The following is a 25568-nucleotide window of genomic DNA, read 5'->3' on the forward strand; positions in this document are numbered from 1 at the left end:
TGGAAATCGGCTAATTGTAGTTTAGTGGATTTAAGGGGAATTCTATGGCCGCTTCTGTTTTCTATGTACCTAAGGGTGTCCCTTGAAATTATAGATATTGAGGACCCAGAGTCCACTTCCATCTTGCAAGGGACGCCTTGCAGTTGGACTTCTATTCTTAATTTAGGCCTCAAAATGTGATTAATTCTCGGGGTGTGACTTAATCTAGGGGTTCCCACGTGGTTGACCCCCACCCCTGCCCCCGGGTTGGAAGTGCGTGCCTTAGGTCTAGGGATCTCTCCGCCACTCCGTTCGGGGGTTACCTCACCTGAGGCCCATGCGTCGAGCTCGTGGAGACGGTTGTCGCGCGGTCGGCTTCGGCAGATGGCCTGGATGTGGCCCGTTTTACCGCACCCTCGGCATTTGGCATTTCTGAACCTGCACGTTGATCTGAGGTGATTTCCGCCGCAGCTTCCGCACTTCGTTTCTGGGTCTCGAGGTTTGGTTGGGCTGTCCCTCTGGGGTCGTTGGAACGCAGGTGGTTGCTGTCTTCTACCCTGGTTGGGTCCGTCGGTGCGAGGTGGTCTCGGCGCCATCTTCCCGAATCTTCGGGCGATCTCGGCATCATCGGCTTCCCACTGGTAGTCCACCTCCCCACCGTCCACATGGCTCTCAAGGTTTATTTCGGCCGAGGCAGCCATGCTGTTGTAGGGGGGGTCCTCCGTTATTCCGTTGACCAGCATGTACCCCCTCGACTTGGCCGACGTACTCCTCCCAGTCTTCGGGGTAATTCGGGTCGAACTCCTTCAGGGATCCGACTTGCGCCATTCTGTGAGTCAGGCTCGGCAGTAGTTCGGTTGACTGTGATTCAAATTTCCCGCTTTTTGCTCTGCTGGCTTCTGTGGCTCCTTCGCTGTTCCGCCGTCGATCCCACCTTCGTCGCCACTGTTAAGTCCGGAATGACGAGCGGAGGCAGCGAGGTAGAACAAGAGAACGTTTATTGAACACACATGGGTCAACTGGCTAGCAGCCGTTGAACCCTACCTTATATACTAGGTTCCTTTCAAACATAACCAATCCCCGGCTCAGAATCTCCCGCCGGGAAGTAACAACCAATGATTGCACTAGGTTTTCCCGCCGAAAGGGAAACCGCTCCCATAACTATGGACACAACAATGGCCATTAAGCAAATCTGGCTTCCCCCATTGACTTTGCTTGTGGGAAGTTCCCTGGGAAGGTCATGGATGAATATTGTTTTGCCCCGTGATTTTCAAACTTGGCAAGTTTAAAATGGGTGGACTTCAACTTCCAAAATTCCCCAGCCAGATGCACAGAAGAATAAAGACCGAATATCTTTCAGCTGATATCTTTTCATTGAAAAGTCAACAAATCTCATGTTTTAATTTTGCTTTGTTTGGCTTGGTGGCACCTTGCAAAGGGGAAATTGCTTAAGTTATGTCTTACTGTGAATCTAGTCAAAATATTACAGGTAATCCTCAACTTAACAATCGTTCATTAAGAGACCATTTGACATTACTACAGCACTGAAAAAAGTGACTTAGGACCATTTTTCACACTTATGACCTAGATCACATGATCAAACTTCAGATGCTTGGCAACTGGCATGTATTATTTATGATGATTGCCATGTCCTGAGGTCATGTGACTTTCTGTTTTGTGACTTTCTGACGAGCAAAGTCAGTGGGGAAGCCAGACTCATTTAACAACAGTGTTACTAACTTAACAACTGCAGTGATCCACTTAACAACTGAGGCAAGAAAGGTCATTAAAATGGGGCAAAACTCACTTAACAACTATCTCAATTTTGGTTGTAAGTCAAGGACTATGTATAATTCAATTCAGTTCATGGTTTATCATGATGTACAGTGTTATGTGAAGTCAGCCTATTTTAAACCAACTCTGCCAATTTAAAACTCCCTTTTTACGGCCCTGTAATCCCTTATTTAAACCAGGGTAAACCAATACCCCTCAAATGTAAACCGGCTTAAACAAAGCCCACCCACTGAAATCAGTTGAAACCAGTTCCTCCAATTTAAACCAGTTTAAACCAGCTAAACATGCAGGCCTCCTTTAGAGCTGATAATCTAACACAGAATTAGCTTTGGGCTCTTGTGTATGCAGCTTGCATTATTAAGCACTTAAAAACTGAAGTTTTTTTTTAATTTAAAAAAAGAGTTTTATAAATGACCTTTTTCCTCCTCTAACCCTGTGCCAAATCCCTGATGGAATTGCATGTGGGCTTTGTGCCTGATTTAAATAACATGCCTCTTTTCATTGTATTCTGGAGAAGGAACCTAGGTTAAAAAGGATATTCTGGGGAAATGGTTTGAGGGCAGGATAGGGACTCTAGCTGCAATTCAAGGCTTGTGGCTTTCCATGGTTCCCTCAAGGTTAATAGGAGGAAGGAAACGGGGGGGGGGGGGAGGGAACTCCCTAGAGTCTCTAGGATATTCTTGGGGATCAGATGTTGTGGGATGACTTCCACAGCAAGCAACCGAGTGCAGATCTTTGCTGTTATATAAACATTTGATGCTCCAAGTGGCCGTTCAGAGGTCCTTATCTCAAAGCCCAAATTGTAATCCAACTGGGGGGGGGGAAATCTGCAGAACTGGAACGTGCAAGGATGCAAGAACTGAAATATATACAGTGGAACAGTGGTGGCCAACCTTGACAACTTGAAGAGGTATGGACTCCACACCTCTTCAAGCTGCCAAAGTTGACAAACAGTAAGGAATGGCTGCACAGAAGATTTCTACTACTAGGTCTACATCAGGGGTATCAAACTCAATTTCATTGAGGGCCGCATCAGCATTGCGGTTGCCCTCAAGGGGCCGGGTGGGTATGGCTAGGGTGGGCGTGGCCTACTGGGTGGGCATGGCTAGAGTGTGTATGGCCTACTGGGTGGGCGTGGCTAGAGTGCGTATGGCCTACTGGGTGTGCATAGCCAGCCCTACAACGTTCACCTGAAGGGTGCCTATGGGGTCCTGGGCAGGAGTGGGACAGATCTGAGGGTCTCTGGCAGAAGGAGGATCTCTGGGCCAGGGCCAAGGCAGTGGGGGCCGTTTCCTCTCTGTTTCCAGGATGGCTTCACGGGTCACATGAAACCACTTCGCAGGCCGGATCCGGCCCCCGGGCCTTATGTTTGACATGTCTGGTCTATATGAAGACCTAACTTTGAGCATAAACTTGAGAAAAGCTCATAATGCAGAAATTTAGACTGGCACAGTTATGCAGTTATACAGTTAGGGTTAGGGTTCTGGTTAGTGTTTGGGTTTGGGTTAGTTTTTCTGGTTAGGGTTTGTGTTAGGGTTAGTATTGTGTAGTGGGTTCTGGGCAGCAGGAAAGACGCCGAGACGATGAGTACAGCATGGCAGATCTTTATTCGGTGGTAGTGACTGTACTGGGGAATAGGGGTTACCTGCCCTCCTTTTATACCTGGCCAGGTGAGCAGCCGGCCAATCGGTTGTGAACCTCTGTTTCCCGCCGAAACTGGGTTCCCGCCAAAAGTCCAACACCCCCTGGTGGTGACTGCTATGAACGTGTGTCTGTGTTCCCTTCACCTGGATACATAACAGTTAGGATTGTGGTTACTGTTGTGTTGTGGGTTCTGAAGAGCAGGAAAGACGCCAGGCAGATGAGTACAGAAGAATCATAGCTTTATTGTAACTTAGCCTGTACTGTACTGAGGCTTTGGGGTACGTTGCAACCAGTGCTTTTTTTGTAAAATAAAAAGGGTGCCGGAACTCACACATGTCATACAACCCGCCTTGCCTACCCTACAAGATTCCATCCAAAAAAGGTGCTGGAACTCCGTTCTGAACATTCTATGAGAAAAAAAGCCCTGGTTGCACCATATATATATATAGTCCACATGCTCTGAACAACCAATCAGATTGAACCCATTATTCCCGCCACGTTAACTGCTGCCAAGACTGGAGACATCCTGTCTGGGTTGCTGGAGAACCGTTAGTTCTCCAGCAGCACACGTGATTAAACCCCCAAAAGCTCAGTACATAACAGTTACTGTTCGGGTTACTGTTAGCGTTAGGATTCTGGTTAGTGTTCGGGTTAGGGTTAAAAGTAGGTTTCAGGCATTTCTGGACCATGGGAGGTTTCTGTGGGGTTAGGGTTACGGTTACAGTTATGGTTAAAATTAGGTTTAGGCAGTGCTTTTTTCCTAAAAATAAAAGGTGCCAGAACTCAGAGGCGCTGTCACTGGGAGTGATGCCGGTGTCTTGCTATGGCGTCGCCGCCTGTCCTTTGCTCCCCCGCCCCTGCGGCTCAGAGCATCATATACTGTTATGTATATACTAGGTTAATTATTTAAAGACTGAAGTGCAACCTAACTAGATTCTAAATAATCTATTTTTCAAAACAGTCCAAACAGTAAAAGTAAAGTCCAAATTAAGAATATTTCATTCTTAAGAATTGTTTAATTTAAAGTGATTCAGTTGTAATAGGTGGTTATAGATTCAAAATAGTTTTCAAGAGTGTACAAAAGATACTATTTTTTTTCTAGCATCAGCTAAATTACACATATTACATTGAGAAAAATGTTTCTCATTTCTTTCCTGTTACCTTTATTGATTTCATTGCAGAGATGTTAACTTAGGAAATAGACTATATTGTTATCTAATTTTACCTTCCAAAAGACAGAAGTAGATGAAAAATGTGAGGTTCTTTCCTGTTGGCTTTTTTGAATTAGCTGTTTTAGATTCTAAAAGTTTAGTTCCTAAAGAAGTAACCTTGTAAATAATTTTAATGTCCTCCTCTAGTGCAGGGTAGGCAACCTTGGCTCTTTTATGACTCAAGGACTTCAACTCCCAGAATTCCTGTGCCAGCATGGCTCAGCTTGGAAACCTCTCTCTTTCCCCTCAGCGTGGCTGGCTCAGGATTTCTGGGAGTTGAAGTCCATGAGTCATAAAAAAGAGCCAAAATTGCCTACTCCTAAAGCCAATAGAGGGAGCTTTTTTTTTTTTTGCAAAAAAAAAGGTGCTGGAACGCCGTTCTGAGCATTCTATGAGAAAAAAAGCCCTGGGTTTAGGGCCTTTGTTCACCATGGGAAGGGTTTATGGGAAGGGATCCAAATAGTCAAGATGACAGCAGCCCTTTTATTATGAAAGCACCCCATGACAATACATGACAAACATTATTGGAAATTTTTAAGGAGAGACAGGACAACCATTTGTCTGAAATGGTATAGGGTTTCCTGTCTGAGCAGGGGGTTGGACTAGATCAGGGCTTTTCAACCCCATTGTACCACTTTTAGGTTATGGCAACATCCGAGTACCACCAGTCGCCTAGCAAGTTGTCAAAAACTTGATGACCAAAAAAAAAAGGAAAAAAGCGATGAAGTACAGGTAGTCCTCAACTTACAACAGTTCGCTTAGTGACTGTTCGAAATTACAATGGCACTGAAAAAAGTGCCCCCCAAACCACAGCTGAGCAAGACACCTGCCTGCATGCCCAGCGGTGTTCTTCCTCCTGTCCGAGGTTTAATAATAATAATAATAATAATAATAATAATAATAATAATAATAATAATAATAATAATAATAATAATAATAAAAAATTTGGAAGGGACCTTGGAGGTCATCTAGTCCAACCCCCTGCTCAGGCAGGAAACCCTATACCATTTCAGACAAATGGCTGTCCAGTCTCTTCTTAAAAACCTCCAGTGTTGGAGCATTCACCGCTTCTGGAGGCAGGTTGTTCCACTGACTGATTGTTCTAACCGTCAGGAAATTTCTCCTTAGTTCTAGGTTGCTTCTCTCCTTGATTAGTTTCTATCCGTTGCTTCTTGCCCTGCCTTTGGGCGCTTTGGAGAAGAGCTTGACTCCATCTTCTTTGTGGCAGCCCCTGAGATATTGGAACACTGTTATCATGTCTCCCCAGGTCCTTCTCTTCATTAAACTAGACATACCCAATTCCAGCAGCCGTTCCTTATATGTTTAGCCTCCAGTCCCCCAATCATCTTTGTTGCTCTTCTCTGTACTCTTTCTAGAGTCTCAACATCTTTTTTACATCGTGGTGACCAAAATTGGATGCAGTATTACAAGTGTGGCCTTACCAAGGCATTGTAAAGTGGTATTAATACATCACCTGATCTTGATTCCATTCCTCTGTTAATGCAGCCCAGGACTGTGTTGGCTTTTTTGGCAGCTGCAGCACACGGCTGGCTCCTATTTAAGGGATTGTCCACTAGGACTCCGAGATCCCTCTCACAGTTGCTACTATTGAGCAAGTTGCCACCTATATTATACCTGTGCATTTGTTTTTTCTTACCTAAATGTAGAACTTTAGTTGAACTGTGGGGTCCTGGGAGCTTTCTGAGCTTAGTGGTTTCTTGAAAGAAAACCACCCAGTTCAGAGACCACTAACCACCCCGCAATTCCATGTGAGTCGGAGGCCGTACATAACGTTTCTCACTTACTCCAGAAGATGGTCTTGTTCCTGTTTAAATCCATCTCAGCTGATGGCTGTTGGCCAAAGGCTCCTATCCATCTGGCACGGCTGAGTAAAATCATCCCTCATCCTGTTCGCTCAACAAGCCAGCCCAGACGTCTCGTTATTCCACTTGATCTTCCATTGTTACCACGTTCACGTGAACACGCTGACAGGGGCACACAGCCCTGGTGGGTGGGAATGGGGAAGGCAGGGATGTTTCCTGGCATTGTTGCGGTTTGACAACAAAGAACAGATAGTCCCAACTGAACGGACAGAGTCCGCAGGTGGGAATCCATGCCTTTTGTGCTTGCCCTCCATGACCTTGGGGTTAGTTTGTGGTTGTAAGACGAGGACTACAGATCGTCCTCGTCTTACAACCATTGGTTTAGTGACCGAAGTTACAAGGGCAGTGTAAAAATTGACTTGTCTTGAGGCTTGTTTTGAATTTTGTTGATATAAATGCTGATAGTTTATAAAGATTAGTAAGTGCAAAGAGGAAGTCTATATTATTTCCACAGCAAGGAAGATAAAGCAGAGGTTGTTAAACTGGTCGCTTTATTCAAAGTGGAGAATATATTTCATTATGTTTTTTTATTTGGATTATCACTTCTGGGATTTGGTGCCTTTGCTGAATAAAATTTGGCTTTGGTTTTGCCGATCAGATAGATTTGTTGTTATAGAAATGGCTAGTTACACATTAATAGGTAAAAGTAAAAAAGTTGATGCTGTATAGTGTCGTTATCTTGTGCTGAGCTAAAAAGAGTCAGAAGCTTTTTTCTTCTTTCCATTGTACCTTACATTTTGTTTCACCCTATGTTTTTCCGTCCCTTAATTTCCCATTTTTATTTTTCTTTGTATTTTATGTATTGACAAAACAATAAAAGTCATGAAACTAAAAAGTGACTTATCACCATTTTTCACATTTAACCGTTACAGCATCCCCGTGGTCATGTGATAAAAATTCAGATGCCTTGGAAAATGACTCATATTTATGACGGTGGCAGCATCCTGGGGTCACGTGATCCCCTTTTGCGACCTTCCGACAAGCAAAGTCAATGGGGGAAGCCAGATCCACTTAACAACCCTGTTGCTAACTTAGCCACTGCAGCGGTTCACTTAACAACTGTGGCAAGAAGGGTTGCAATAAGGGGCAAAACTCGTAACTGTCTCGCTTAGCAACATAAATTTTGGGCTCAGTTGTGGTCGTCAGTACCCGTATTACAAAGTTTCTCTCTTCTCACTTTCAGAAGGGAGGGTGTCAGAACAAGGCCCCCAAAATCTTGTTTGCTTACTATTACTACTCCCTTTTCTTTTAAACCAGTGTGTTTCAAACTTAGCATTTTTTTCTTCCAATTTTTATCACAGTTCATGATATAAAATACAAATGAAAATAAAGATAGCAGGGAAATGGGGAAGGTAAAAAGGGGAAAAGAGAAGTGTGGGTTAAAGGGGGGGGGGAAGAAGGAAAAATAGTTAACCTCCAACTTTTTTCAATGCCGTAGAATAAAAACAGTAAGGTACAGCCTCAACTTTTTACTGGAATGTACTTAGTATTTCTATAACAATGGCTTTATCTAATCAGCAAATTGCAAAGTCAAACTTTCATATATATTTTTTCTGTCTCCAGCAAACAGACTAGAAGTGATTTCCAAATAGCAAACTTTCCAACTTTAAGATGTGTGGGTTTCAACTTGCAGAATTCCTTACCTGGCATGCTTCAGGATGGGTGGACTTCCACTCCCAGAATTATATACTTATGCGGTGGCTCAGTGGGTTAGGATGCTGAGCTTGTCGATCAGAAGGTCGGCAGTTTAGCGGGTCGAATCCTGAGTTCCGCGTAACAGAGTGAGCGCCTGTTACTCGTCCCAGCTTCTGCCAACCTAGCAGTTTGAAAGCACGTAAAAATGCAAGTAGAAAAATAGGGACCACTACGGTGGGAAGGTAACAGCATTCCGTGCGCCTTTGGCGTCCAGTCATGCCGGCCACATGACCATGGAGACGTCCTCGGACAAGCGCTGGCTCTTCGGCTTTGAAACGGAGATGAGCACCGGCCCCTAGAGTCAGAAACGACTAGCACGCATGTGCGGGGGAACCTTTACCTTTTAACTTTTTATACTGCTTCACAGTGCTTTTACAGCCCTATGTAAGCAGTTTACAGAGTCAGCCTATGGCCCCCAACAACCTGGGTCTTCATTTTACCAAGCTCAGAAGGGTGGAGGGTTGAGTCGACTTTGAGCCGGTCAGGTATCGAACTCCTGTTGGTGGGCAGAGTCAGCCTGCAATTCTGCATTCTAACCATTGTGCCACCATGAGAAGGAAGGAAGGAAGGAAGGAAGGAAGGAAGGAAGGAAGGAAGGAAGGAAGGAAGGAAGGAAGGAAGGAAGGAAGGAAGGAAGGAAGGAGAGAAGGAAGGAGAGAAGGGAGGGAGAGAAAAAAAGAAAGAGGGAAGGAGAAAAGGGAGTTAGAGAAAGAAGGAAAGGATGGAAGCAAGCAATGGTAATAGCACTTAGAGTTAGACTTATATACCACTTCACAGTGCTTTACAGCCCTCTTTAAGTGATTTACAGAATCAGCTTCTTGCCTCCAACAATCAAGGTCCTCATTTTACCGACCTCGGAAGGATGGAAGGCTGAGTCAACCTTGACCCGGTGAGAATCGAACTGCTGGCAGTGAGCGGAGCTAGCCTGTGATAGCAAAATAGCACTTACACTTTTATAACCTCTTCACAATGCTTTACAGCCCCTCTCTAAACAGTTTATAGAGTCAGCATAGTTGCCCCCAACAACCCGGGACCTCATTTTACTGTCCTCAGAAGGATGGAAGGCTGAGTCAACCTTGAGCTGGTGAGACTTGAACTGCTGAACTGCTGGCAGCTGGCAGTCAGCAGAAGTAGCCTGCAGTACTGCACTCTAACCACTGCTCCACCATGCCTCTTTGCCCCTGGGTAAAAGGCTGGCTACATCCTGTTTTGATCACCACAACACAGCACAACACAGCACAATACAAAAAAAGATATCGAGTCTCTGGAAAGATTACAGAGAAGAGCAATAAAGATGATAAAAAAGATCTAGAGGCTAAAATTTATGAAGAACAGTTTCAAGAATTGGGTATGTCTAGATTGATGAAAAGGATTAGGGGTGACATGATAACAGTCTTCCAGTATCTCAGGGGCTGCCCCCAAAGAAGAGGGAGTCAAGCTATTCTCCAAAGCGCCTGAGGGCAGGACAAGAAGCAACGGATGGAAACTCATCAAGGAGGGAAGCAACCTGGAACTAAGGAGAAACTTCCTGACAGTGAGAACAATTAACCAGTGGAACAACCTGCCTCCAGAAGTGGTGAATGCTCCAACACTGGAAGTTTTTAAGAAGAGACTGGACAGCCATTTGTCTGAAATGTATAGGGTCTCCTGCTTGAGCAGGGGGTTGGACTAGAAGACCTCCAAGGTCCCCTCCAACTCTGTTACTCTGTATTCTTCCCAGTCCAACCCCCTTGATGGGACGCTCCATCATACCAAAGGGACGTGTTTGAAAAATACCCCTTTCTGAGCTGAGTAGATTCGGAAGCTTTAGAACTGAAGACCTATCAGCAGGGGTGAAAAACACATTTGTCCTTGTCAATATTTTTTCCCCCAGCAATCCACTAAAATTTGCAGCCCGCAGCAAGTTGACATCAGCCTCAAACCTTTTCGAATTTCACAAGCTCTGGAAAAGAAACTCCTTCCATTCACCTTAGATACCCCACCTGCCTGAATGCTGACACAGCAGGAAAAGAGGCTTCAGGAGGGGAAGGGAACTTCAGAATTTCTGCTGATGAGAAAAAGATTTTGCTTGTTGGCTTTAATGATCTCCAGAAGGGAGACACTGCAATAATTCACTGAATTTGCACACAGGAGAATAGAATAGAACAGAACAGAACAGAACAGAACAGAATAGAATATACAATAGAAAAGAATAGACTAGACTAGACTAGAATAGAATAGAATAGAATAGAATAGAATAGAATAGAATAGAATAGAATAGAATAGAATAGAATAGAATAGAATAGAATAGAAAAAATAGAACAGAACAGCATAGAATATATACTAGAATAGAATAATAGAATAGAATAGAATATAGAAAATAGAATAGAATATAGAAAATAGAATAGAATATAAAATAGAATAGAATAGAATAGAATAGAATAGAATAGAATAGAATAGAATAGAATAGAATAGAATAGAATAGAATAGAAATATAGAAAATAGAAAATAGAAAATAGAAAATAGAAAATAGAAAATAGAAAATAGAACAGAATAGAATAGAATAGAACAGACATGTCAAACACAAGGCCCAGGGGCCAGATCCGGCCCACGAAGTGGTTTCATGCGGCCCGCAAAGCCATCCTGGAAACAGTGAGGGAACGGCCCCCATTGCCTTGGCCCTGGCCCAGAGACCCTCCTTCTGCCAGAGACCCTCAGATCTGTCCCACTCCTGCCCAGGCCCCCATAGGCACCCTTGATGCGTATGATGTAGAGCTGGCCACGCCCACCCAGTAGGCCATACACACTCTAGCCAAGCCCACCCAGTAGGCCACGCCCACCCAGGCCACACCCACCCGGCCCCCTGAGGGCAACCGCAATGCTGATGCGGCCCTCAATGAAATTGAGTTTGACACCCCTGGAATAGAATATAGAATAGAATAGAATATAGAGAATAGAATAGAATATAGAATAGAATTGAATATAGAAAGTAGAATAGAATATAGAATAGAATATAGAAAATAGAATAGAAAATAGAATAAAATATAGAATAGAATAGAATAGAATAGAATAGAATAGAATAGAATAGAATAGAATAGAATAACATAATTGGACGAGACCTTGGAGGTCATCTAGTCCAGCCCCCTGCTCAAGCAAGAGACACAGGTGTGCACAGACAAAAGGACTGTTTCCAGTCAAAGAAGAAAGGTGTGTTTTTTTGGGAGATGTACAGGTAGCCCTCGACGTACGACCATAATTGACCCTAAAATTTCTTTTGCGAAGTGAAAGGTTTGTTGAATGAGTTTTGCCCCATTTTACGACCTTTCTTGCCACAGTTGTTAAGTGACTTTGCTTGTCAGATGGTTGCAAAAGGGGATCACATGACCCCAACACCCTGCAACGGTCATAAATATGAGTCAGTTGACAAGTCTCTAAATTTTGATCATGTGACCATGGGGATGCTGCAATGGTCATAAGGGTGAAAAACAGTCATAAATCACTTTTTTTCAGTGTCAATTGTAACTTCAAGCAGTCAGTAAACAAACTGTTATGTAAGTCGAGAATTACCTCTACTAGCCATTTCTATAACAACAATATAATTCAGGGGTCTTCAAACTTGGCCCTTTTATGACTTGTGGACTTCAACTCCCAGAATTCCTCAGCCAGCGTGCCTGGCTGAGGAATTCTGGGAGTTGAAGTCCACAAGTCATGAAGCGGCCATAGTTCCCTCATGTTGGCTGAGGAATTCTGGGAGTTGAAGTCCACAAGTCATGAAAGGGCCAAGTTTGAAGACCCCTGATATAATTTAATCACTCCTCATTGCCCCTTCTAAGTTGTTTTGCAATTTCCCAAGGATTTTGTGATGTTTTTTCATTGAGGTTAAACTTGCTTAGTTGTTTGAATTCAGGGTGGGCCAGCTGCTATGGTCACTTATTGTATCCAACACCAGATAGTATTGTCCAGAATGCTTTATCTTCTTTCCTAGTTCCTTCCTGGTTTATATATTTGCAAATATATATTTATATATTAACATTCTCTTAACTGAGCAAAGTCCCCTCCCTCAGCTGCTATGATTATGGTTAAAAGTCACTGGTATTTATTTAAACTTGGCAGTTTGCTGATCATGTATTTAAGGAAACAGTTTTTCAGATTCCTGTAATAATAGAAGAAAAGCTTGCAACTTAATTGATTATAGGATATTAAATCAATGTTGACTCTCAGCAATCCCACACAGAGATTTTCTGCAGGATTGCCTTATTTTGCCTGAGTTCGATGCTTCCTCAATTAATTTGTGCTATTCTATTTTTAACTAAATCGGGTGAGTTTTTGCATCCCTAGGAGGGATGATGGCATTCTAAATCAATTAATGCATTGTTTTAAAATGTGGTAGTTTGGAAATGATAACTGTTCTCTGCTATCACTCATGTTAGGAATAATATGATTAAACTAATGAAAGCTATTTGTCTTTTGCAGAAGGCTGGTGTTACGCCTCTCAGCAGTGTAAAGTCCCAGGTTGCACAGGTAATTTTCAAAAGCAATTGTTTAATGTGCTGTAAAACATGAACCAAGGGTGGGGAAATGCAATTCATGTGGAGTCACTATTATGGGAAGCTATGCAAAGAAATGCTGATGGTAACAAATGGTAATAAAAACAGTGCAATCTTGAAGAGCTTCCGGGCTGCTGTGCAGCCATTCCAGTCTTGCCCTGAAAGGACCCTCTGATTGCAAAGTTAAGTCTCATTCATGCTTTTTGCCAACAGCCTGACTACAGCTCGTCCTTCAACTTACGACTGTTCATTTAGTGACCATTCCAAGTTACAACGGCACTGGAAAAAAAGTGACTTTTTCACACTTAACGACCGTTTCAGCATCCCCCGGGTCAGGTGATCGAAATTCAGACGCTTGGCAACTGACTCATATTTATGACGGCTGCAGTGTCCCGGGGTCATGTGATCGTGTTTTTTTTTTTACGACTGACAAGCAAAGTCGATGGGGAAGCCAGATTCACTTAACAACCGTGTGACTAACTTAACAACTACAGCGATTCACTTAACAAACATGGCAAGACAAAGTCATAAGAATGGGGCCAAACTCACTTTGCAAATTTCTCACTTAGCAACATAAATTCTGGGCTCAATTGTGGGTCGTAAGTCGAGGACTACCTGTATAAGGTAAAAGGTAAAGGATTTCACTCTGCTAGTTGTGGCCAGAGGGGGCGCTGTTCATTGCTGTTTCAAGGCCATTGAGCCAGCGCTGTCCGAAGACATTTTTTTGGTCTTGTGGCCAGCATGACGTCATGGAAGGGTGTTACCTTCCCGCCTTAGTGGTACCTATTTACCTACTCACATCTGCATGCTTTCATACTTGCTCAAAGGAAGCTGGAATCTGAAACTGGGTTTGCAGGAGCTGAGGCCAGTAATGGGAGCTCATCCTGTCACGTGACGATCAGTTCTCAAACCTGGGCTACTGGCTTTCCAGCCGACAAGCCCAGCGTCTTAACCACTGAGCCACCACACCGCCCTATGTTTGGATGGAATCCTAAGGCAGCTGGGTTGGGGAACTAGTAGAGAAGATAGGTTTCAAGTATAGGTAATCCTCGGTTTATGGCCACAACTGAGCCCAAAGGTTCTGTTGCTAAGTGAGTCAGTTGTTAAGTGATTTTTGCCCCATTTTACAATCTTTTTTGGCCCAGTTGTTTGAGAGAATCACTGCGGTTGTTAAGTGAATCATGCAGTTGTTAAGCAAATCTGGCTTCCCCCCATTGACTTGGCTTGTCCTAACCCAGCTGGGAAAGTTACACAGGGTGATCACCAGGTTGTTCTCCGAAGCACCAGAGGGCAGGACGAGAAACAATGGATGGAAACTGATCCAAGAGAGAAGCAACCTGGAATTAAGGAGAAACTTCCTGACAGTGAGGACAATTAACCAGAGGAACAGCTTGCCTCCAGAAATCGTGGGCGCTCCATCACTGGAGGTCTTTAAGAAGAGGCTAGACCAGGCATGTCAAACTTGCAACATCACGTGATGTCACGTGACGTATTGCAACTTTTTCCCCGTTGCTGGCAATGGGGAAAAAGTCAGTATGATGCATCTGGCCCACTGGCCGGCAGTTTGACATGCCTGGCAGTTTGACATGACTTGTCTGAGATGGTATAGGTTCTACTGCTTGAGCATGGGGCTGGACTAGAAGACCTCCAAGGTCCCTTCCTCTTCTCTTCTCTTCTCTTCTCTTCTCTTCTCTTCTCTTCTCTTCTCTTCTCTTCTCTTCTCTTCTCTTCTCTTCTCTTCTCTTCTCTTCTCTTTTCATCACAAGAGCCCGGGATAGTGCAACTGTCATAAATACGTGCCAGTTGCCCATTTTTTAAAATTTTGATTATGTGACCATGGGAATGTTGCAACGGTTGTAAGGATGAAAACTGATCATAAGTCCGTTTTTTCAGTGCCATTGTAGCTTTCAACAGTCACTAAATGAATGGCTCTAAATCAAGGATCACCTCTAATGCTCCTAGGAAGAATATCTATTAGAGTCATGGCTAGTTTGAGCTAAGGAACGGAAAATAGATAGGAGATGACGAAATTGTTTTAACTAAAGATTTACAGGGAGTCCTCGACTTACGACCACAGTTCAGCCCAAAGTTCATGTTGCTAAGTGAGACATCAGTTAAGTGAGTTTTGCCCCAGGTTGCGACCTTTCTTGCCACAGTTGTTAAGTGAATCGCTGCAATTGTTAACTGAGTCACACGGTCGTAAAGTGAATCCGGCTTTCCCCATCAGAAGCAGGCAAAAGGGGGCCACATGACCCCGAGGACACCGCGACCGTCATAAATATGAACCTATTGCCTAACATCTGAATTTTGATCACCTGACCGATACTGGAAAGGTCATAAGTGTGAAAAACGGTCATAAGTCACTTTTCCCAGTGCCTGTCAATGCTGCAAACATTGACATGTTTTTGCACTGACAATATAAGAGACAGCCTGTTACTTTAATTGCTTCGTTTACGGGAGAGGAAATAAAGGGTACAGAGAAGAGCAACCAAGATGATTGGGGGACTGGAGGCTAAAACATATAGGGAACGGTTGCTGGAATTGGGTATGTGTAGTTTAACGAAGAGAAGGGTGAGGGGTGACATGATAGCAGTGATCCAATATCTCAGGGCCTGCCCCAAAGAAGAGGGAGTCAAGCTATTCTCCAAAGCACCTGAAAGCAGGACAAGAAGCAACGGATGGAAACTAGTCAAGGAGAGAAGCAACCTAGAACTAAGGAGAAACTTCCTGACAGTCAGAACAATTAACCAGTGGAACAGCCTGCCTCCAGAAGTGGTGAATGCTCCAACACTGGAGGTTTTGAAGAAGAGACTGGACAGCCATTTGTCTGAAATGGTATAGGGTTTCCTGCCTGAGCAGGGGGTTGGACTAGATGACATCCAAGGTCCCTTCCAACTTCTTCTTCTTCTTCTTCTTCTTCTTCTTCTTCTTCTTCTTCTTCTTCTTCTTCTTCTTCTTCTTCTTCTTCTTCTTCTTCTTCTTATTCTTATTATTATTATTATTATTATTATTATTATTATTATTATTATTATTATTATTATTACCTGGATGTTGTGAGAAGTTTAGAAAAGCCCCCGTACAGAATGGGAAGTGAAATCTTATAGGTAAAACTAATTGGATAATGTGATTTATGACATGTAGATAAGGGCAGGGATTGTGTGTGTGTTACAATGGGTTTGTGGGGAGGAGATTTCAGATTCTAGCATCCCTCTATGAGTGCCGATGTTTCATTTCATTATTAAGACTTTTTAGATAAATAATGCTTGCATTTTGTTCGAACTGTCTCATTTATCGGAACCATGACCGTGCCGTCGTAACTTTGAACGGTCACTAAGCGAACTGCCGTAAGTCGAGGATTACCTGTATTTACAGTAGTTCTGTCTCTGCTTGGAAACCACTTCTGGACTTGGTGGTTGAACCTGAAAAAAAAACCCAACACTTTGCTTTTAGCTTTTGATGATTAGGATGATTTTATTGTTATAACATGGGTTTGAAATGAATGAAGCTAATCAAGGAGAGAAGCAACCTAGAACTAAGGAGAAATTTCCTGACAGTGAGAACAATTAACCAGTGGAACAACCTGCCTCCAGAAGTTGTGGGTGCTCCATCATTGGAGGCTTTTAAGAACAGCCTGGACAGCCATTTGTCTGAAATGGTATAGGGCAGGGGTAGGCAACCTGGGCTCTTTTATGACTCGTGGACTTCAGCTCCCAGAATTCCTGAGCCAGCCACTCTGAGGAGAAATGGAGAGGTTTCCATACTGAGCCACGTTGGCTCAGGAATTCTGGGAGTTGAAGTCCACGACTCATAAAAGAGCCCAGGTTGCCGACCCCTGGTATAGGGTTTCCTGCCTGAGCAAGGGGTTGGTCTAGATGACCTCCAAGGTCACCTCCAACTCTGCTATTCTGATTTCACAGTGCCTTTTTTTACAGTGTTTTAGCCTTCTTCCAGCTTGTAGTCCAGGAGGTCCTAAAGACCTCAACTTTGTAAGTCATAGTTTGTAGAAATCATGGTTATATTGCTCTCGATCCAATTTCTGTCCCATTCTGAAGCCTTTTTCTCTCTCCCTCCCGCAGAGCCTCGCTCATGGGGAAAGCTATACCCAGAATGTTGGAAAAACAAACAGTCTCCAGTCAATATTCGCACCCAGGAAGTAACCTACAATGAGTCTCTGAAAGCATTTAATTTTATAAACTACAATGTGAAGTCCGACCGCAAGTGGAGCTTGGAAAACAATGGACACACAGGTGAGAAGCAGGAATAACTCAGGATGATGTAACAAAGACAAGTAAGGTAGTCCTCACAATGGGAGACTACGTGCATGGAAAAATTACATTAAATTATAATTTAAAAGAAAAATTTATTTTTATTATTATTATTATTATTATTATTATTATTATTATTATTATTATTATTATTATTATTATTATTATTATTATTATATCATTATTATTATTATTATTATTATTATTATTATTATTATTATTATTATTATTATTATTATTAAATATTTTTTAGTTTAAACATATCCTGGTTATTTTAACATTCAATCTTTATAGACCAGGGGTGTCAAACTCAGTTTCATTGAGGGCCGCATCAGCATTGCGCTTGCCCTCAGGGGGCCGGGTGGGTATGGCCAGGGTGGGCGTGGCCTAGTGGGTGGGCGTGGCTAGAGTGCATATGGCCTACTGGGTGGGCGTGGCCAGCTCTACATCATTCACATCAAGGGTGCCTATGGGGGCCTGGGCAGGAGTGGGACAGATCTGAGGGTCTCTGGCAGAAGGAGGGTCTCTGGGCCAGGGCCAAGGCAGTGGGGGCCGTTCCCTCACTGTTTACAGGATGGCTTCGCGGGCCACATGAAACCACTTCGCGGGCCGGATCCGGCCCCCGGGCCTTGTGTTTGACATGTCTGTTATAGACTATCAAAGTCCTAATTAGTTTTTCCCAATTTTTAGTTTCCCATTAATATTTAAATTTATTTATTTTTCTCTTTTGGCAGTTGTCGTCCACCTGGACCCCACTAGGAAGGTGGAGTTGGGGGGCCTGAGTGGCAGGTTCAAGGCGGTGCAGTTTCACTTTCACTGGGGAAGCAAAGTGGAGAAGACTCTGAGCCCCGGATCCGAACACAGCATTGATGGGGAGAGATACCCCATGGAGGTAAAAAAAAAAAGCGTTTGGAAATATTCATCTCCAAACTCTGGCATCAGAAACATTCCTTTTAAAAATATATATAGAATTGGCAAAATATAATTACAGGTAGTTCTCAACTTACGACTACAATAGGGACCGGAATTTTCCATTGCTAAACAAGACGGTTGTTAAGGCAGCTGACATCACGTTAGGTTACATCATGTCATCTCATATTACTATATTGTTATGTTATATGTTATGCTATATTTTTATTATATTATGTTATATTTATTATATTACAATACTCTACTATACTCCACTATACTCTACTATTATATATTTATTATATTTCAGTACATTACAATACTACACTACACTGCACTATACTATGCTATACTATAATATTTGTTATGTTATATTTTATGTTATATGCTATGTTAGTTATGTCATGTCATATATCATATTATATTTTTATGATATATATTATGTTGTTATATGTTATGCTATATTTTTATTATATTTATTGTATTACAATACTATACTATACTCTATTCTACTCTACTATTATATATTTATTATATTACAGTACATTATAATACTACACTACACTGCACTATACTATGCTATACTATACTATTTGTTATGTGTTATGTTAGTTATGTCATGTCATATATCATATCATATTATTATATTTTTATGATATATATTATGTTATGCTATATTTTATTATATTATGTTATATTTATTATATTACAATACTATACTAATCTATACTATTACACATTTATTATATTACAATGTGATTATAGTGTAGTATTATAGTCATTATAATACTACACTATACATAACTATTTGTTATATGTTGTGCTATGTTATATGTTATGTTATATGTTATGTTATTTTATATGTTATGTTATTTTATATGTTATGCTATGTATTCTACCTATATATTCTAAAGGTAAAGGTTCCCCCGCACATGCGTGCTAGTCGTTTCCGACTGTAGGGGCTGGTGCTTATCTCCGTTTCAAACCCGAAGAGCCAGCCTTTGTCCGAGGACGTCTCCGTGGTCATGTGGCTGGCATGACTAGATGCCAAAGGCGCACGGAACGCCGTTACCTTCCCACCGTAGTGGTCCCTATTTTTCTACTTGCATTTTTACGTGCTTTCGAACTGCTAGGTTGGCAGAAGCTGGGACGAGTAACAGGCGCTCACTCTGTTACGCGGCACTCGGGATTCGACCCGCCAACTGCTAACCTTCTGATCGACAAGCTCAGCGTCCTAACCCACTGAGCCACCGCGTCCCTACTGATTCTACCTAAACTATAAAAAGTCAGGGAGGAAGAAAGGAACAAGAGACAATAAATAATCTTCCCTGTTTATGTTGCCATACTGAAAACCATGTTATAGATGATTTGCATGGAAAGTCCCCCCAGGAGTATCATCAATTATGCCAACTTGGGTATATAACAGTAGGAGAAGAGATTTGAAAAAGAGAACAAGTGATCCTGCTTTTATTCTGCACCTAGTTACCCAATTTGGGTCATGAAACGTCTGCTTGGAGAGCTCCAAGGAAACCTCATGTCAACCCTGATTTACAAATATTCCCCTTTATTAGTAAATGTGTTGTTTAACCCGCTGTGACTTGAGTAATAAAGGGTCTTGAGTCAAACCAGCCTGTGACTTTCTTACAGCTTCATATTGTCCACATTAAGGAGGAATTTAAGGACCTGGAGTCAGCGAGAAAAGGAAAAGGCGTAGCAGTGCTGGGTTTTTTTATAAAGGTATGGAATAGATTTGAGTTCCATTGTATTTTTTTTTTTAAAAAAAAACCACACTTAAAGACTTAGAACAGATGCACCTGGATCAGTCTGATCCAGTGCCTTCCAGTTGTGTTGAAGCACGAGGCCCATAATCCTCACCCATCGTGTTTTACTGAGCTGTCCTCCTATATAGGGCAGGTTGCATCTATATATCTTGGCCAGACCTCTTTAGAGACCCCTGTGGTGGATGAGACCCCCACCCTTCAAATCAACTTCAGCTTTCTCCTTCCAGAGCAGAGTTGCTCAGCCTTGGCAATTTTGAGCTATGAGAACTTCAACACCCGGAATTGCCTAGCCAGGTAATGAATTCTGGGAGTTGAAGTCCACACAGCTCAGAGTTGTCAAGGTTTGAAGCACTGTTACAACAGAGTCCTTTCTCCTGGGACAACCGGATACTTTGGCTCCTCTTTCTTGCCAAGCTTAACAGCTATTTTTCCGCTGTGTTCTCATAGGGGAGGGGGAAAGGAGAGCAGGATATAGAAAGAGAGAGGGAGGGAGGGAAGGAGGAAGGGGATGGGTGGATGGATGGATGGATGGATGCGAGGGAGGGAGGGAAAGAGGGAGGGAGGGAGAGAAGGAAGGAAGGGAAAGAGAGAGGGAGGGGAGGAAGGAAGGAAGGAAGGAAGGAAGGAAGGAAGGAAGGAAGGGAGAGAAGGGAGAGAAGGGGAGGGGGAGGGGGAGGAAAGGAAGGAAGGAAGGGGGTGGAAGGATGGATGCGAAGGAGAGAGGGAAAGAGGGAGGGAGGGAGAGAAGGAAGGAAGGGAAAGAGAGAGGGGAGGGAAAGAAGGAAGGAAGGAAGGAAGGAAGGGAGAGAGGGGGAGGGGGAGGAAAGGAAGGAAGGGGATGGAAGGATGGATGCGAGGGAGAGAGGGAAAGAGGGAGGGAGGGAGAGAAGGAAGGAAGGGAAAGAGAGAGGGGAGGGAAAGAAGGAAGGAAGGAAGAAAGGAAGGAAGGAAGGAAGGAAGGAAGGAAGGAAGGAAGGAAGGAAGGAAGGAAGGAAGGAAGGGAGAGGGAGAGAGGGGGAGGGGGAGGAAAGGAAGGAAGGGGATGGAAGGATGGATGCGAGGGAGAGAGGGAAAGAGGGAGGAAGGGAGAGAAGGAAGGAAGGGAAAGAGAGAGGGGAGGGAAAGAAGGAAGGAAGGAAGGAAGGAAGGAAGGAAGGAAGGAAGGAAGGAAGGAAGGAAGGGAGAGAGAGAGGGAGAGAGGGAGAGAGGGAGAGAGGGGGAGGGGGAGGAAAGGAAGGAAGGGGATGGATGGATGGATGCGAGGGAGAGAGGGAAAGAGGGAGGGAGGGAGAGAAGGAAGGAAGGGAAAGGAAGGGGAGGAAAGGAAGGAAGGAAGGGAGGGGGAGGGGGAGGAAAGGAAGGAAGGGGATGGATGGATGGATGGATGCGAGGGAGGGAAAGAGGGAGGGAGGGAGGGAAGGAAGGAAGGGAGGGAGGGAGGGAGGGAGGAAGGATGGACGTGAGGGAGGTAGGGCGGGAGAAAGAAGGAAGGAAGGAAGGGAGAGGAGGGGGAGGGGAGGAAAGAAGAAAAGAAGGAAAGAAGGAGCGACAGCTTTTCTTAAACGGACACCCTCTTTTTTTGTACTTGCTTCAAGGAGCAAATAATAGCACTTAGACTTACGTACTGCTTCGTGGTTCTTTTACAGCCCCCTCAAAGCGGTTTAGAGAACATATGAACCCCCAACTGTCTGGCTCCTCATTTTACTGACTTCAGAAGGATGCAAGACTGAGTTCAGTTCTTAATATGTTTTGCTCTGTTACAGGCTGGCCAAAAGAACCCAAACTATGAATCGCTCATTTCAAATTTGGAAAAGATCGGTGCCAAAGGTAAGGAGATGAGACCTAACGTGAGTAAGAACTTAACTCCATTCAATAATTTGAATAATTAATTCATTGGATTTTTGAGGCCAAATAAGCTCCAAATAAGATTCTGAACAGCTTACCATTTTTTTAAAAAAAAATTCTCTTGCTGAGCAAAACAATGAAGTGAGTTTCGCCCCGTTTTACGCCCTTTCTCGCCACACTCGTCAAGTGAATCACTGCAGTTGTTAAGTTAGTAACACGGCTGTTAAGTGAATCGGGGTCTTCCCCGCTGACTTTGCTTGTCGGAAGGTCGCAAAAGGGGATCACGTGAACCCGGGGACACGGCAACCGCCATAAATATGAGTCAGTTGCCAAGCCTCTGAATTTTGAACATGGGACCCCGGGGATGTTGCGTTGGTCGCAAGGGTGAAAAACGGTCGTAAGTCGCTTTTCCCCCCCAGTGCTTTTGTAACTTCAAACACGGTCTCTAAACAAACTGTTGTAAGCGAAGGACGGCCTGTAACTCACATAATATCTGAGATGCAAATAACTCTCTCCATCGTTCATTCAGGGAAGAAAGTGGAGATTCCAGCTGTGCGCCTGGAATCCCTGATCCCGGACGAGAAGGATCTCGCCAGCTTCTATCGCTACACGGGATCTCTGACCACCCCTGGCTGCAGTGAGGATGTGGTCTGGACCTTGTTTGAAGAACCCATTGAACTTGGGTGGGAGCAGGTAGGAGAAGTGAGGCTAAGACATGGCCGAAGCAGTTGTTGTTAGCTGCGAAGTCATGTCCGACCCATCGCGACCCTATGGACAACGTTCCTCCAGGCCTTCCTGTCCTCTTCCATCTTCTGGAGTCCATTGAAGCTGACGCCTCCTGCTTCAGTGACTCCATCCAGCCACCTCATTCTCTGTCGTCCCATTCTTCTCTTGCCCTCAACCTTTCCCAGCATGAGGCTCTTCTCCAGTGAGTCCTTCCTTCTCATTAGGTGGCCAAAGTATTTGAGTTTCAGCTTCAGGATCTGGCCTTCTAAAGAGCAGTCAGGGTTGATCTCCTCTAGGACTGACCGGTTTGATCGCCTTGCAGTCCAAGGGACTCGCAGGAGTCTTCTCCAGCACCATAGTTCAAAGGCTTCAATTCTTTGGCGCTCAGTCTTTCTTATGGTCCAGCTTTCACTGCCATACATTGCAACTGGGAAGACCATAGCCTTGACTATACGCACTTTTGTTGACAGGGTGATGTCTCTGCTTTTTAGTGTGCTGTCTAGATTTGCCATGGCTTTCCTCCCCAGGAGCAAGCGTCTTTTAATTTCTTGGCTGCAGTCCCCGTCTGCAGTGATCTTGGAGCCCAGGAAAATAAAATCTGTCACTACCTCCATTTCTTCCCCATCTATTTGCCAGGAATTGAGAGGGCCGGATGCCATGATCTTGGTTTTCTTAATGTTTAGTTTCAACCCAACTTTTGCACTCTCCTTCTTCACTCGCAACAAGAGGCTCTTTAGTTCCTCTTCACTTTCTGCCATTAGAGTGGTATCATCTGCATATTTTAGGTTGTTGATGTTTCTTCCGGCAATCTTAATTCCAACTTTTGATTCATCTAGCCCTGCCTTTCTCATGATGTGCTCTGCATATAAGTTAAATAGGCAAGGCGACAGTATACAGCCTTGCCGGACTCCTTTCCCAATTTTGAACCAATCAGTGGTTCCGTGTCCAGTTCTCACTGTTGCTTCTTGGCCCACATATAGGTTTCTCAAGAGACAAATAAGATGGTCTGGTATGCCCATCTCTTTAAGGACTTGCCACAGTTTGTTATGATCTACACAATCAAAGGCTTTAGCATAGTCAATGAAGCAGAAGTAGATGTTTTTCTGGAACTCCCTAGCTTTCTAACTGCTGGAGTCTAGCTTGTAGAATTTTAAGCATAACTTTACTAGCCTGTGAAATGAGTGCAATGGTGCGATAGTTTGAACATTCTTTGGCACTGCCTTTCTTTGGAATTGGCCGAAGCTGGGGGGTCCTCAAAGCGTTAAAAAGGGCCCAATAAAGCAGTGGGGTGCAGTTATGAGCAGGCCTCTGGTTGCATGGTTGCGTCATAGGTTCTGCCCCTTTTTTTGCATCTGCGTGGGGTTGCACAATGCACGGGCAGCTGAGGTGGGCTCATCCTGATGGGGCAATGTTGTTTTAGGGATCTGTTTGCCCTTTCTGCAGACGCCAGGAGTCTCGGGTTTTCAGCTGTGGGTTAGCTTTCGTGTCGGTAGCTTTTCGCTGCTCTGTTTTTGCTGCTGTGTTAGTAGCTCTTGGCCACGGGGTGGGTTTGGCAATGTTGTGAACCTCCTTGAACGCCGGCAGAGAACAGGAAGGAAGGAAGGAAGAGGAAGGGAATGAGCGTATGTGTGAAAGAGAGGGGGGAAGAATGGAGAAGGGAATGGAAAGGGGAAGGAAGGAAGGAAGGAAGGAAGGAAGGAAGGAAGGAAGGAAGGAAGGAAGGAAAGAAGAGGAAGGGAATGAGCGTATGTGTGAAAGAGAGTGGGGGAAGAATGGAGAAGGGAATGGAAAGGGGAAGGAAGGAAGGAATGAAGGAAGGAAGGAAGGAAGGAAGGAAGGAAGGAAGGAAGGAAGGAAGAAAGAAAGGAAGGGGAAGGGAATGAGCATATGTGTGAAAGAGAGGGGGGAAAGAATGGAGAAGGGAATGGAAAGGGGAAGGAAGGAAGGAAGGAAGGAAGGAAGGAAGGAAGGAAGGAAGGAAGGGGAAGGGAATGAGCATATGTGTGAAAGAGAGGGGGGAAGAATGGAGAAGGGAATGGAAAGGGGAAGGAAGGAAGGAAGGAAGGAAGGAAGGAAGGAAGGAAGGAAGGAAGGAAGGAAGAGGAAGGGAATGAGCGTATGTGTGAAAGAAGGGGGAAAGAATAGAGAAGGGAATGGAAAGGGGAAGGAAAGAAAGGAAGGGAGGGAGGGAGGGAGGGAGGAAGGAAGGAAGGAAGGAAGGAAGAGGAAGGGAATGTGCGTATGTGTGAAAGACGGGGGAAAGAATGGAGAAGAGAACGGAAAGGGGAAGGAAAGAAAGGAAGGGAGGGAGGGAGGAAGGAGGGAGGGAGGAGGAAGGAAGGAAGGAAGGAAGGAAGGAAGGAAGGAAGGAAGGAAGGAAGGAAGGAAGGAAGGAAGGAACAAGGGAGGGAGAGAAGGGAGGGAGGGGGGAAGAAAGGTGAGGAGAGAGGGAGGAAGCAGGGACAAAGGAAAGAGAAAGGAAGGAAGGGGGGAGAGGGAAGAAGGGAGAATGAAGGAAGGGAGGGAGGGAGGGGGAAAGGAAGGAGAGGAGGGAGGGAGGGAGGAGGGACAAAGGCAGAAGGAAGGAAGGAGGGAGGGAGGGAGGGAGGGAGGGAGAGAGGAAGGAAGAGATATTAATATTTTGGTGCCTTATTATTCAATCAACAGAAGCTTCTCTATCTATGTTGACTTTCAAGCAGCTGCATTCCTTGGAAAGATAGAAAATTAATACTTTGCTGTCTTATTGGTTCATAGATCCAAGAATTCTGGGAAAAGGTCTATTTTGACAGTGCGAAGACACTTCCGATGGTGGACAATTTTCGACCTATTCAGCCTCTAGGTGCCCGAATTGTGGAAAAATCGAACTCAAATCTCCTCTTGCCTCCGAGGAACGCGCTCTTGCTGGTCCCAGCTGCTGCGTACCTGGCCTTCGCGTGGATCCCGTGACCAGTCGGCCGGGATCCTTTGAACCCATGGCACTGAACGGCCTGGCCTCCTCTGGAAAGACGTCAGCCCTTGGACGCCTCACAGCCGCAACCTGGAACCTCTTTCCCGAGACAGCCAGGATTTCACGGCGGAAACTTATTTTCAGACAACGTTCTTCTGCATGAAGTGGATCCCATTTACCATGCATGAATTGTTCTCATGCAAAAGGCCGAAAGAAATACGGGAAAACCATCCAAAGCGAATGGTGCAGGCTTCTTCACAATAATTTTAAGCGACCGAACCTGGAATATTATTCTCACCCGGTTTCTACTTTCCAATAATAAATCTCTGTTGGAGTAGATAGAAAGTCAATCAGATTCTCCTT

General features: G+C 44.2%; 1 protein-coding gene across 1 annotated transcript; it reads left to right on the top strand.

Moving 5' to 3' along the window:
* Positions 1 to 720: 720 nt before the first annotated feature.
* On the top strand, positions 721 to 25204 carry CA4 (carbonic anhydrase 4; the record flags this gene model as incomplete). The annotated part of the gene is made up of 7 exons (XM_083350236.1): positions 721 to 814; positions 16809 to 16979; positions 17732 to 17889; positions 19554 to 19643; positions 21451 to 21514; positions 22062 to 22225; positions 25013 to 25204. 7 exons carry the CDS (start codon positions 721 to 723, stop codon positions 25202 to 25204), a joined length of 933 nt encoding a protein of 310 aa, XP_083206362.1.
* Positions 25205 to 25568: the final 364 nt, after the last annotated feature.

The sequence above is a fragment of the Vipera ursinii genome (genome assembly GCF_947247035.1).
Source record: "Vipera ursinii genome assembly, chromosome: 1".
NCBI lineage: Eukaryota > Metazoa > Chordata > Lepidosauria > Squamata > Viperidae > Vipera > Vipera ursinii.